The 15739-nt window shown below is 29.3% G+C and overlaps 1 protein-coding gene across 1 annotated transcript; it reads left to right on the top strand.

The window, feature by feature from the left end:
• LOC18596141 (uncharacterized acetyltransferase At3g50280) lies at nt 6327-7967 on the top strand. The gene has a single exon (XM_007024432.2). It carries the CDS (start codon nt 6350-6352, stop codon nt 7682-7684), a length of 1335 nt encoding a protein of 444 aa, XP_007024494.2. The 5' UTR covers nt 6327-6349; the 3' UTR covers nt 7685-7967.

Below are 15739 nucleotides of genomic sequence, written 5' to 3'. Positions count from 1 at the left end.
GGTAATGACGCAGAAGCGTCTAGGATTCTATTTTATTTTATTTAGTTTTTTATAATTTTAGTTGATTTTGGATTAATTTTCTTTATTTTATTTAGATTGAAATTCTTTTCCTATTTTTATTAGGATTTTAATACTTTTAAGGATTATTATTTGATTAGGCTAGTCATGTTGTATTTTATTTAAGTCTCTTGTTAACTATTCTAATTGTATTAGACAACTAGAAGTAGAGTTTTATTAGAATGTAAGCTTAGTTATTATACACATTCAAGTTGAGAGTTAACAAATAATATTTTTTTAAATAGGAGTGCTTATTTCTCTAGGCTTTTTCCAAAGAGTAAGAGGTTTTTAGCATTTTAGGCCTAGCCAACCAAAGTGAGATTTTGGCTATTTTTCACCTTAGTGAGGTTTTTAACCTCGCCACGATTGGTGTCTTTCACAACGCCCAGTTATCTTCACAACACCCAGCGTTAGTTTGGTATCAAAGTAGGAGGATCATTGTTTGCTGCGTAGTTCAGGTTCGTTATCAGGTTTCGATACTCCTTGTTCCGGTAATTCTATTTCTTTTATTGTTTTATAGTTATATCATCATCTTTTTTCTACATCACCCCATCATCATCACCATACAATAAAATACCGCCAAGACGTCAAAATCATCAAAGAGATGATTACGAGATCGAAATTGTAGAACTACGTCAGCAAATTCAAGAATTATAAAAGCAACTCGCAATACGTGATGTTCAAATCAATAATAGCAGCTCTAATGATGAAAAGAATGATACCAACCTATTTCATCAAAATTCATCATTTGATGAAGAAGTACCTATTCATCGCTTGAGAACTACTGCTACTAGAGATATGTGAATCAAGGTCGACATTCCTAAGTTTGAATGAAAACTTCACCCGATAACTTCATTGACTGGCTCTACACAGTGGAAAGAGTTTTTAAGCTCAAAGATATTCTTGATGAAAAACGTGTAAAGTTTATGGCAATTAAATTGAAAAAGCACGCTTCTATTTGGTGGGAAAATCTCAAAAGACAACAAAAAAGAGAAGGCTGCAACAAGATCAGAACATAAGACAAGATGCGTCAAGAACTTAATCGTAAGTTCCTTCCTGAGCATTATCGACAAGAAATTTCTATCAAATTTCATAACTTGAGGCAGAAAACAATGTTGGTGGAAGAATATACAATGGAGTTCAAACAACTTCACGTGAAGCGTGATGTCCATAAACCTGAAGAACAAATTGTAGCTCATTATCTTAGAGGTCTCAATGTTGAAATTGCAGATGTTGTTCATTTACAGCCATATTGGAATTTAAATGATGTCATCAGATTAGCATTAAAGGTTGAGAAACAATAATACGAAAAAGCTCAATGACTTCATCTAGACAAAAGGATTCCACCTTAAATCGTGGGAGACAGAGTTTGGCAACCATTCCACTTCCAAAAGTAAACTCTTTCAAAACTTCAAACAATAAAGAGACTACTTTACTCGTGCTTCTAATGTCAACAAGAATTGCTTCAAATGCCAAGGATTTTGGCATATTGCTTCTAATTATCTGAATCGAAGAATTATCTCCTTAGTAGAATAAGAAGTTATGGAAGAACCTAGCATGGAAGAAGTAGATGATGAGCTAGAAATATTCAACAACGAAGAGATAAAACAAGTTTTTGTTGACCATGGAGAAGCTTTTATTGTTCGTCATAATCTCAACACTACCATGATGATTGAAGATGAAAGTTGGTTTTGTCACAACATATTCTATACAAGGTGCACATCCCAAGGGAATGTTTGCAATGTCATTATTGATAGTGGAAGTTGTGAGAATATTGTTGCCAACTACATGGTGGAAAAGTTAAAACTTTCAACTGAAGTACATCCTCATCTTTACAAGCTACAATGGCTAAGAAAAGGAAACGAAGTTAAGTTAACGAAGCGTTGTTGTGTTCAATTCTCTATTGAAAATAAGTATCAAGATGAAATCTAGTGTGATGTTATCACAATGGACACATGCCACCTGTTGTTAGGTTGCCTATGGCAATATGATTGTTGAGCTCACCATCATGGATACAAAAATACTTATTTTTTCATCAAGGATAGAGTAAAAATTATGTTGACTCCATTAAAGTTATAAGATCGACTAAAGAAACAAGAGGAAGATAAAGCACTCATCGTTGTGTTTGGTTTAAATAAAGCTTATCACGAGTCAAGCTTCTTATACCTCTTATTAGTTTGTGAGGAGAATGAAGTATCTTCACCTTTATCTAAAGATGCCAAACTCATAATTGAGGAGTTTTGTGATGTTGTACCTAATGAGATACCCCATGGACAGCTACCAATGCGAGATATTCAGCTTGCCATTGATTTCATTATTGGTTCTGTAATTCTAAACAAGTCTGTTTATCGCATGAGTCTACAAGAGTATAAGGAGTTACAACATCAAGTCACACAACTTTTGGAGAAAAGCCTGATAAGATAAAGCGTTAGCCCCTATGGTGTTCCTGCTTTGTTAATTCCAAAAAAAGATAGAACATGGCAAATGTGCATTAATAGTCGTGCCGTGAACAAAATCACCATCAAGTATCGTTTTCCCATTCCTAGACTTGATGATTTATTGGATCAATTGCATTGTGCTATTATCTTCTCCAAGATTGATCTACATAGTGGTTATCACCTAATTCGAATACGACTTAGAGATGAATGGAAAACAACCTTCAAAACACTAGATGGATTATTTGAATGGTTAGTGTAGACCATGATAGTATATGAATCGAAACATCTATGAGAAGTATGTCAAGGCTTACTTGTCGAGTCGAGTTTTCTTCTGACTCGAGGAGAATGAAGGAGGAGCGTTAAGGATTCTATTTTATTTATTCTATTTACATTGAAATTTAGTTTATTTAGGATTTATTTTCTTTATTCTATTTACATTGAAATTCTTTTCCTATTTTTATTAGGATTTTAATACTTTTAAGGATTATTATTTGATTAGGCTAGTTATGTTGTATTTTATTTAAGTCTCTGGTTAACTATTCTAATTATATTAGACAACTAGAAATAGAGTTTTATGATAATGTTAGTCTATAATATTATAAATAGGACCCTTAGGCTTAGTTATTATACAAATTTAAGTTGAGAGTTAATAACTAATATTTTCTTCAGTATGAGTGCTTATTTCTTTAAACTCTTTTTAAAGAGTAAGAGGTTTTAGTGAGGATTTCAACTTTGCTTATCTTTGGCCTAACTAACTAAAGTGAAATTTTGGTTATTTTTCCACCTTAGTGAGGATTTCAACTTTGCTAAGATTGGTGATTCACTTTAGTGAGGTTTTCAATCTCGCTACGATTGATGTCTTTCACAACGCCCAAGTGTCTTCACAATGCCCCAGCGTTTGGTAAAATTGTAGTTTTCAAGAGATATAAGATTTGGTGTGCTAGGAGAAGCAATATATTTGTGTTTTGGATTATAATATTTTGGCATTTCTTATCAGTATGTGTTATATATATATATATATATTAAATAATTTTAAAAAATAAAAATAATCATGTATTGGCAATTAATTAATAAATTAAATTGGCAAATTTAGAAAATTTTAAAATTATTTAAATTAATTAAGGTTTAGGGTAATATTATTTAATTTAAGGTGTTAATGACTTAAATAAATAATGTACATAGTTCATTAAGTAATGTAATGTGTTGTAAGTAATTAATTAAGCAATTAATTAAAGTAACGAATTTAGATTAATTTAAAATTATTTAAATTAATTAAGATGTTAATGGGTTAATTAAATAATATAGTTAAGTAAGTAATGTTGTGTGTTGTAATAAGTAATTAAGCAATTAATTAGATTATTAAATTTAGATTAATTTAGGATTTTTAANAATTAATTAAGATTGTCATTGGGGTAATTAAGGAATTTAACTATTCAAATGAAAAATTGTTTTAATTACTTATCTAGCAATGAATTAAATTATTAATATTAGTTAAAAAATATTTAAATTAATTAAGGTTTAGGTTACATTAATTAAATATTACTAAATATTTTAAAATCATCTAAATTAAGTAAGATTTTAAAAATTAATATGTTGGTAACATATAAAATTTTAATAATTCTAGTATTTAAGTTGGATTTTGTTTTTGATTGATGTTTGTGTTAACATCTATTAATTACATATAATTTAATTATATAATAAAATTTAGGGTTATTTATATAAATTAGTTAATTAAATTAGAAACATTATTTAATTTTAAAAATATTTAGGGTAATTAAAGTAAGGTGTTAATGAATTAATTAAATAATTTATTTAAGATGTTTAGAGAGTAGGGTTTAGTGTTATAATTAAGTAATTAAGCAATTAATTAAATAAGTAATATTATATAATATTATATTTATTTGATGTATATATTCGTCCAACCTTTGATAGATTAAAGTTTCATAGGACAAAGGGGTGGTCACGTGAATTGGTTTGCAACTAAAAGTTTTGTGATATGTATGAGTTAAATTTTTTTTGTGTCAAATTAGAATATAGATTAATAATCTAAGTTTTGGCTTTAATATTGGAGAAGTAGTGTTTTGAAAAAACTAAAGCTATAGCTTCCTACAATAACCAAAGAAATGGTCATTATCGTAGCCTCATTAACTTTACGTCCAAAAAACTCCATTTTTTAAAGGTAATTTCAAGTAATGCTATTAATTATGGAAATCTATTGAGTAATCTTTTCTCAATTATAAATTATAATTTTAAATGTGATTTTAAAGTATAAATATGAAAGATATTCCTAGCATACAACAGACTTTAAAATCACATTCAAAATTATGGTTTATAATGAGAAAAAATCACTCACCCATTTTATATAATCAATAGCATTCCTTATAATTATCTTGAAAAAATTGGTTTTCTAAATGTATAGTTGAGGCTGCCATGATCTCTCTTACCACTATAGAAAGCTATAGTTTCAGCTTTTGCAAACCACTTATCCAATATTAAAGTCAAAGCTTGTATTATTAATCTAAGTTTTAATTTGAGAAAAAAATAATTTATCAACAAAATTATCCCATTACCAACTACAAATCGGCTGATGGATTGAACTCATTACTACTGAATTGTCAACAAATTTTCCATTACCGACTACGTTATTTCTAACAAAAAATTTTGTCAATATTGTCACATACCGACGAAATCTGAACTATTACCAACGGAAGTGAAAGACATATTGTACTTATTAAATAAATGAAGACTTTTACTTATAAACTCAATACTCACCCTATTTCTTACTGAGGTGAGATCTACGACACATGTATCCATCTGTTCAAATAGTTAGACCTAAACCCTTATTTTTCAAATCAAACGACCATTACTAGGGTGAAGGAACTATAGGAGTACACTGTTTCCATCCAAATAATTGAAGATCAAAATTGATATAAAATTAAAGAGTTCAGTTGAAACTAAGACAAAAACATAAAAGTATTGAGAAAATAGAACTTGAAAAGTGTTGTGAAATATAATTCAAAAGAATAATTATGAGAGAAGAGTATTAAAAATGTAAATAAAAATTTTATTTCTTTTATTCTAAATCTATTTACCATCAACTACAATATATCTTTATTTATAAGCTTAAATAGATGGAGGGAGAATGAATTTCGTAAATGAAAATGCACTTACATTTAATGAATTTAGAAGATGGGATGTTCCTATGTAAAGAGGCATATGGAATATAAAAAAATTTAAAAGGTTGCTTAGTGCAATGGACATTTACACTTATATTGATAACAAAAAGCTTGATTATAGAACTAATTATTTGTCTAATTATTTCTTTAGGATCCGCTCCCATCAATCACCATTTACTTTAGATATATAGCTTGCACTTAAAGGATTAATCATTAGTTCTTTCCTTAACCATGCCTAAATTAGGCAAGAGTTAAATCTTGATTATATTCTCGGGTCCCAAGGCAACATTAACTTGCCATAAATCTGCTGCTTTGACTTTGGCCACTCTACAACCGACCACAACTACCATCATCAATTTTATCATCAGCTTACCACCAACCTGTCCAATCTCTTCACTGACCAAACACAACTTGTATTCTCTAAGAAACACTACTTTATCAAATCCAAATATATGATTCATAAATGTCTGAAATGTTTTTTTCTTACTTTTCTCAATGCTACAATTAATGGGGGAAACAAAACTATTAATGACAATCACATGTATATTCTAGTTTTCCAGCTAATTAAAGCATAATTCGTTCTCTCCCCTTGAACCCCGAGTACAAGTTTCCTTTATAAATATGGAAACTCTTTAACGCTAGGAATGTCGTGCACAAGAACTGATAAAGCAATTAATCATGGCCAGCATTCGTGTAATCTCAACGAGCATGGTTCAAGCTGAGAATCACGATGAGCAACAAGCTCAAAAGATGGATTTAACTCCATGGGATCTTCAGTTCCTTCTTGCGGAGTACATCCAAAGAGGACTTCTCTACCAGATCCCGGAAGTGCCCGACGTTTATGATCAAGAAGAGGAGATAGGGAACATTGTAGTTTTCTACATGAAAATGTTCCTTTCATCGACTCTAAGCTACTTCGCTCCTCTTGCTGGACGACTTTCCACTACGGAACATGATGGTAATACTGTTTCCTTTTCTATTGATTGCAATAACGCTGGGGCTTTATTTGTCCATGCAGTAGCTGACGGGGTAACCACTTCCAATATCATTCAACCTGCTTATATTCCTGCCGTCGTCGACTCTTTTTTCCCTTTGAATGGGATTAAGAACTACCAGGGCACTTCCAATCCTTTACTTGCAGTACAAGTTACTGAACTCGTAGATGGTTTCTTCATCAGTGTCTCTGTCAATCATTCCATCGTCGACGGTGCCTCATTCTTCCATTTTTTCAACTCTTGGTTAGCAATCGCTTGTGATCCTACTCAGTTATCCAAACCACCCGTTTTCCAACGTGATTTTTTTAAGGATATTGATTTCCCCATTCGCCTTCCTCGTTCGTACTTCCATCAAACTCATGATAAGTTCATTCCACCACCTTTGAGAGTTAGGGTTTTTCATTTCTCGAGGGAAAATGTTGCGAAACTCAAAGCAAAAGCTAACTCGGAGGTTGGCACCAAAGACATCTCATCTCTTCAAGCACTCTTGTCTCACCTTTGGCGAGCTGTTATTCGAAACAGGAAAGCTGACCCCGATGAAGAGACTAATTACTGCTTAATGATTAGCGGTAGACCGAAACTGCAGCAGCTGCCAGAACGATATTTTGGAAATGTGTTACAGGTTGGGGCCATAACTATGAAAGTGAAGGAGCTGCTAGACCTTGGACTTGGTAACGCAGCACGGCAAATGAACAAGGTAGTTGCTGCTCATAACGAGGAAATGTTTAAGAATTTCTTGAAAACATGGATGGAAACCCCAAAGCTAAGGACGATGGGCAACATGGTAAGTAACTCTTTGGTAACCAGTGATTCACCTCGGTTCAATATTTATGGTGGTGAAACAGGGTTGGGAACCCCGATTGCAATAAGGAGCGGGCCAGCGAACAAGTTCGATGGGAGAGTAACGGTGCACTGTGGGGTGGAAGAAGGGAGCATTGACATCGAAATATGCCTTGCACCTCCGACATTTGGGGCCATGGAGAATGATAACGAGTTCATGGATGCTGTCACCCTCTGACCTCAATCCAAAGGCTGCCTTAATTGTCTCACGTCACGTCTCTATCCTTTCTGATCTTCTCTTTCCGAATGACAACATGTTTAATTAAGCCTGTACTCTGTCAATTGGACTTTGAATCTCCTTGAATATGTGTAGGTGTACTTGTGTGTGCTTGGATTTCTCTAATTTCTTATTGTTATCTATATGAGTGGGATATACTATGATATATTTTTAAAGCTGCCGAATGCTGCTGTTTCCAAATTTTTCCTAGTAGGCAATTCACGCTAGACCTCTTTTCCTTGTTTCCAATTTTGTCCTACTCTTTTTTGTTATTTTTTCTTTTTACACTCAATGACATAAAATGCTATTTCTTTTGTTTTCCCTCTTCCCATAAAAGTTCTTCTTTATTTTATTTATATTTTCTTTAATATAATAAAAATAAATAAATATATAATTGATTTTATAAATAATAATAGATTCAATATTGAAGATAAAGCTATATATAAATATAAAAAATAAATAATTGATTAAAATAATCATGAAACCAATATGGAGTATTTATAAATATATTATTACTAATTGTATTGACTTCGTATATGTGAAATATATTAGAAAATTACATAGTATATTACCACTGTCATTTTTTTAACATATATTATCTTAGCCTTGTAACTTTCAGTCTCACTGCACTATTATCTATCTTACCAATCTTGCCTTAAATTTCCCTCAAAACTTATTTACACGTATCAAAATGCTTGACTCTTTTCTTAAAAAAAAAAGAATTTTATTTTAAAAAAGCACAGTATTAACAAATGCATATTTTAGGGATAAGCAATATGAAGAAGATCATTAGTTAATATGCTTCACTTAGTTATAGGGATGGTAATGGGTATCTTGTTACAAGGTACTTGCGGGTATCAAACTCGATTATATAGGATTAGGGTATCTTAGTATTGGATTCGGGTAGTAATTTCACTACTTGTATTAGGTTCAAATAGGGTTTAGATACCACCCCTTGGGTACCCGATACTCGAACTTGATTATTTTTTTTAATTTTATGTAATTAAAGATAAATTTATATTGTTAATTAAATTAATTTATAAAATTATAATTATTAATTAACTTGTAATATCTTTTAATACATATACTCTATATATTGTGTTAATATATAAAGAATATAATTACTATTATATATATACCTTTAGTATATATATTTTAAATATATAAACATATTTATTTTCTATTTTGTATTAACATTATAAAAGTTATAATTTATAAAATTATTAATTATAATATATATACTTTTGTTTATATAAATTTATAAAATATATATTTAGAAAGAAATTGTAAGATTAGAATAGTTTTGGAATCTAACTATTTTTTTAATTTCATGTAATTAATAACAAACTCATATAGTTAATTAAACTTGTAATGTTGTTTAAGTTATTATTTGGATATTTGTTTTTAAATATTTAAGTTGATATTTGAGATATTTATTTTTGATTATTTAAATTTTAATTTTATTGTTTGTTTGTTTTTATAAATTTAATTATTGGTGAATTATATGGAATATGAATGAAAATATTATTATATATAAATATGAGTACGAATTCGAGTTTGAGTAATTAGTACTTACGAAGAACATTTTAATAATTTTTTTACATAATTAAATTTTTAAATAGATTCAGGTAATTATCGGATAGTAAATATAAATTAAGATTCGAATTGAAATAATAAATTTTAAAAATATTTAATTAATTATAAAACTTAAATATTGCATTTACTAATTAAGTTTGGATACTTCAAAATTAATGAATATCCTATCGTTTACATGCTACTTTGTTACTATATATGAAATTTTTTTTGAAAAACTTATATGATTTTATTAGAAAACCGTAGTTATTACGCCTTATGAAATTTAATTCAGCTGTCATGTCGCCAACCACTTTTCTTCAATTTTTAAAGGCATAAAAACTCTACTTGCAGTTCTCCTGGCCAGCTAATGATGTGATATTTCACTGGGTTATTCTTGAATTAATAATGCAATTTAATATCACCAACAATTATTTTTTCATTAGATTTATGATACCCAAGTTGCCAGGCTCGTACTCTAAGGTAATGAAATATATATATATATATATATATATATAAAGGCGATTTAATAATTTTAAAGATCTAAAGTTAAATTTTAAAATGAAATATTTTTTATTGAAATTAAAAAAAATTTTATTAAAATTTTATTCTTTTAATTTTTCTAGATACAAAATTTCTAATTAAATTATTATAATCAAGTTTTTTAATATTTTTTTAATTAATAATATAATTAATCCATTTAATCTGTTTTAAGACAGTTTAAATCTTAAATAATTTTTTTTAATTTTATTTTTGAACAATTTATTTTTACAGAAGCAACACTTATTAGAATTGTTATCATTATTTTAAAAATAATATATATATATATATATATATATATATGCATTTTAAAAAAATCGAATCTTCTTATATGATTAAGTATATTAATTGAACTATTATCTTTCGTTTGTATAATTTTTTTAAAAAATTTTAGCTTTGAAAATTAAGAAAAAAAGATAATTTGTTTTATATATGAAAAAAATAGTTGTAGGAGATCATTAAATATAAATACATATTACTAGTAGTTAATTAAAAATAAAAAATAGTTGAAAATTAATAGCATTGTAGGAATTGAGGAGTTATCAAAAATTGAGATTTACTAGGCTCATAATTAGGAAAGTGAGAGAATATGTTATTTTATTAATCATCTTTAACTTTTATATATTTTTAATAAGAAATGAAATAAATAATTGAGAATTAATAAGATGTGAAAGTGAGAGAAAATAGATATTTACCAGACATGAGAGAATAGGTAGATATTTTAATAATTATATTAATTTTTATATATTTTTAATATAATTAATTATATTATTATTATTATTATTATAAAATTATGTGACCTCCCCAAATTTGGGATTGAAAGTCCTTGATTAGGTGGCTTTATCCACCAGTCGGCACTATATATATATATATATATATATATTAAATGAAGTTAATATTTGTATGGCATCAATCAAGAATTTAATATTTATAACTCTATATAAAAGAAAGCTCCAATGGGGATTTTTGAATTGGCTATGTGGTGGCTCCCAAAGGGTGACACATGGTAGGCTGTGGAAGGGTTTACCCATATTTTCTTTTCATGGCCCCTTTAGGTGACATGGGGTGGGTTGTGGTAGAGTCTGTCCATCTTTTTTTTTTCTTCACTTAACCCTATATAAAAGAAAGCCCCAATAGGGCTCTCAAAATTAACCACGTTATGGCATCCTTTGGGTGACACATGGTGGGTTGTGGAAGAGTTTGCCCATCTTTTTTTTTGCTTCAATTAATCAAAACGACGTCGTTTTTTTGCCTAATTTGGTTAAACAACATCATTTTGACTAGTTACCTCAAAGAGCTTGACCTTTTTTTGGCCTGTCATTCTATGATTTCTTTAAATGTTGGGGTTATTTTTGGATTTTCATGTTTAAAAAAAGGGCTTTTTCAGGTTTTTCTTGAAACTCTAGAAGCTTCTTAATTGTATTTTTTACTCTATTTTTTCCTACTTTCTTCTTGACCTTCAGTCTCCTTTGCAAGCCGTCATCCTTTCATCCTTTGAAAAAAGCGTAAAAGCTCACTAGTCTACCTCCATGGTACCGAAAATGTGTAGGGGCTCAAGTGACTCACAAAATCGACGGGATCTTGAAAGTTGCTTTTTCAAGTGTCAATTAAAGGCTTTCTACATTCAATCAATCTATGCAGAGTGAATCAGTCCCTAAGGAACCCAAAAAGGTTGTCGTCTGATGGGTACACGAAAAGTCACGAAGGCCTTGATAGAATTATCTTTATTTTTCTCTTTGATTTTTTCTTAAAATTTAGCCATTATTTCTCAACTATTTTTTTTCCTTCTGGTTTTGTTTTTTTTAGGGCTTATGGTGTACGGATGCTTTTACCGTGTTTGGTTTATCAGAAAACTCTCACTACCTGCAGGTTCAAGCCCTTCAAATATCATTTCTTTCTTTCTTTCTGTCAGTTAAATTTTTACTTACGTTAGTATACGTATCGAAAATATAATATATAAATAAACAGAGTATCGATCCCACAGAGAATTGATTTAAAATTTTACTAAGTACTAAAATTAGAACAATTTAATCTTATCCAAACAATCAAATTCAAATAACTAAATTAATTAACAAAGACTAGTTAACCAAAATTTAAACTATCAAAGTAATAATAACTTGGGTAAAAATCGAATTAAACAAGCCTAGGATTACAATATCCTTCACACTTCATTTAAATCTTAATTCTCTTCTTAAACTTATTTCAATGGTTTGAATTGCTAACCTAGAGCTCTCAATTATTTATAAGGGTATCCCGACTCATCTTATAAAAATATCTATTTTAATCGAAACACTAGATCCTTATGTGAATTGAAATTAAAAATAGTCTCATTAAGTTCAGGTTCTAATCTGGGTACATATGGTCTATAGGTATATCCTTATTCTATAGTCAAATTAATTATTATGATCATATGCTATCCTAATTTAGTCTACACTAAACTCATTTTCTCAAGTTTGTTTAGGTTCTTAAATCAATTTAATTGGTGATCAGGTAATTAAAAGCATTAAGAATAAATTAAAATAAACAATTCAAATTCCATTAAAGATAAGAAAGAAAGACATTAAAAATCAATTGCAATCCTAGAAAAAGAAAATTAGCTACTCATAATTGTAAAGACAAATAACATTATATAAATTTCAACCATTGAGAGTAATAAGAAAAATAAAAGCTAAGGAAGAAAACAAACAAATATTTGTAACCTTACTCTCCAAGTTTCAGCCTTAACTTCTAGCTTATTGAATCTCCAAAAGTTGTTTACCTAATGTCTCTTGAAAATATCTTATTTATACTAACAAACTTAACCTATAAGTCCCTAAATTAACCAACTAATTCCAACGATTGGGCTTAATAGTGTTATGAGGCCCAAATATCAATTGTCAATCTTCAAATTATCATTCCCGCAACAGTACGCCTAGCCATTTTCCGATGTGTTTTTCTCTATCTTAAAAACAGAACTGGGCAAAGTGATGTTTAATCAAAGTTTTAGCTCTGTCTCTTAACTTTCCAATGGTCTAAGAATCATAGCATTTGGAGTTTTGTAATGCGAGTTATGGTCAAAATACTGAAGTATATATAAGCAGACTTTCAGATCTTTCAATACCTTACTTTCCAAAATTAAGCCAAATTCCCTTAGTTCTTACAAAAATATAAAAACTAATAAATAATAACCAAATTAAAAGAAATAAATATAAAATTAACATAACTTACTTAAAAATAAACTAATTATAAAAACAACCAAAAATAACTAAATTATAATTGAAAATTAAGGATTTAGCTAATATTTAATAACAAAATTAGACTAAAATAATTCTATAAAATAGAATTATCACTTTCTTTCTTTTTCTTTTGTATTTTCAGCAAATTTAAATCTTGAAATAATTATATATTTACTTTATTCAATTCATTAATATTTTTACTTGGCAAACAATCGAAAACTTAATAAAACATTTTATGTGCAAAACATCTTGAAGATATGTATATAAACTAAGCCTTTGCAATAATTATCTTATTCTAGCAAATTAATGAATTAAGGAAGGTTGGTGGTGCAAAGAGTGGGACTTTCCATGGTAGAATTGGATAATTTTACATGCATTTTTATTTGTTTAGTTGCTTCTTCTTTGTAATTTGCAGGTGTGTACCTTTTCTTATAGAGTTGTATTTTACTTCAGAAATGGTCAAACGGAGTTGTATTCTTCCTCTTTTTTTTTACTATTAATGTCATAGAAATTATCTATTAGATTCTCTTTTTTATTTTTCCTTTTTTTTTGTTTGATATTTAATCTGTTGAGGTTTAACGTATTTGGTTGCTTTACTATGTTGTTTGGGTGAGTTCAGGAACTATCTTCATTTCTTCCTATGCAGCAAGTTTTTCCAAAGGTGTTGATTGTGATATAGCTTTGCTTTTAGTAGAGTGAGAAATTTTGGAAAGGAGCTGAGACACTCTGCTTAGGCACTAGCCATGTCTTCAGGTTTTGAAGAGCCTCTTCACTTTTTGCTGAGCATAGAACTATTCGTTCAATCCATGTTGCAATACCTCATGCTTCATCACGAATCTTAAAGAGAGTGTGGTTGATTAAATGCCTTGATGAAATAAGTATCTTTTCAAATTCATTAAAAGAATATTCAGATTCATCAAAGGAATTAATACATAATAAAAGAAACCCCTATGGTCTTTGATTTTTTTTGTGTATTTTTATTTGGGCCAGTAATATAATATACTATCTAAAACCAAACAGCTATAACTGAAAAATTAAAAATTGAGTACCATACTAAGTATTTACTTCATGTTTCTGATGGGTTTAGCTATGGACGACATGCCCAAAATACGCAGCGGAAAGAAAATTAAAATTTTATAACTAAACAACAAAAACATGCATCCACCCATGAATTACCTTGCTGATATTTAACACATAAAAGCACAAAATAAATTATTATTCAGAAAGTTACCTTACAAAGTAATTTCGTAATCTCAATGACACTTCTTAAAGCAATCCCGCAAACACCATAAGGAGCAAAAACCCTAGCCAATCAAGTGTTTGGCCTCCAACGGTAATACACACAATTGCACTTGAACATTCAACAAAAGAGAGAGTTTTTAACTATACTTTGTGCTAGCAAAGAAGACAACAATTGTCCTTTTCTTTTTTTTCACAATCTTAGCCGAACCTTTCTTAAAAATTGCTTCATAAGCAATTTTCTCTTTCACACGAAGAGAGTGGTGGCAAAGAGAGAAAACGTTTTTCTTTTTTTGACAAAAACTAGGATTTCTTCAATTGTGAAAAACACTCATATAAAAAATAGTTAAAAGGTGACTTACATAGTTAGGTTAAAATAATTCAATCTTACAATTAAGCCCTCAATATTATAACATATTATAATGTTAGGCATGTTACTTGATTAAACTTTTTTAATTAAGTTCTTGAAAATTAAAATCAAAATTAATTTTCTTTATATTTTGCAATCAAGGCCTTATAATTATAACTATTTATAATTATGTCTAAAACTTAATTAAACTCTTTTAATTAAGTTTATAAAAGTTAATTACCTAGCATGTGATTTAAGTCTAACTTAAATCATCACTCTCCCAATTTAATTCAAATGCAATCATTATGTGTGACCCATTAGGTTTTCAACATGTTGGCAATGGAATTGATTAATGACTTAATTGATTAATATAAATTTCAATCAATTAATTTATAGTCAATTCCATAGACCAAGATTGGCATCTAGCAATGCATCATGGCCACCCAATTGTTAAGAGAGTCAAAGGGTTCTTTGACAACCTTTCAGTGTACAGTCATCAGTATAATTCATTCCCTCGTCATATATCTCAGAGATGATAAGAGCTTGATACAATGTCTACTCTTATTGACCTCTATATTTGTTCCTGCAGTTATAGCATTAGCTTTATAGAGAGTTATGAACCCTTTTTCATAATCTCCATGTCGTCTTGGCCAAGAACTTCAATAAGCTAATGTTAACCAAAAACTGATAGGATATGTCTTTTAAAACACTTGAGGTGATGATTCCTATCTTGACCACTCATTTGCCTTCACATGCTTCATACTATACTCAAAAGCATCTTGTTTTCGCATCTTTGGTTAAACACCCGTAGGGATGAAATCAAAGCATAGCACTCCACATATAAAATAACCTAGTGTCTCAAGTTTAAGGAGTATTTACAGTATTGACACATGAGAAGTATTGCATAAACACTGGAGTGTATTACCAAATGCACTTCTCATGGCAGGTCATATTCAGTGAACTTACTCTCCAAGGCAAGCACCTATCTTCTAGTTTCAAGTATCTCTATACTTCAATCTATGAGATCGATTGCTTACTTTCAAAGTAAGGAACATAGAATATACCAATCTCTAAGTATCATTGATGTTCTGTAAAAACCCG

The sequence above is a fragment of the Theobroma cacao genome, chromosome 6 (assembly GCF_000208745.1).
Source record: "Theobroma cacao cultivar B97-61/B2 chromosome 6, Criollo_cocoa_genome_V2, whole genome shotgun sequence".
Classification (NCBI taxonomy): Eukaryota; Viridiplantae; Streptophyta; class Magnoliopsida; order Malvales; family Malvaceae; genus Theobroma; species Theobroma cacao.
The sequence above is the reverse complement of the archived record's forward strand: the minus strand, read 5'-3'. Positions and strand labels throughout refer to the sequence as shown.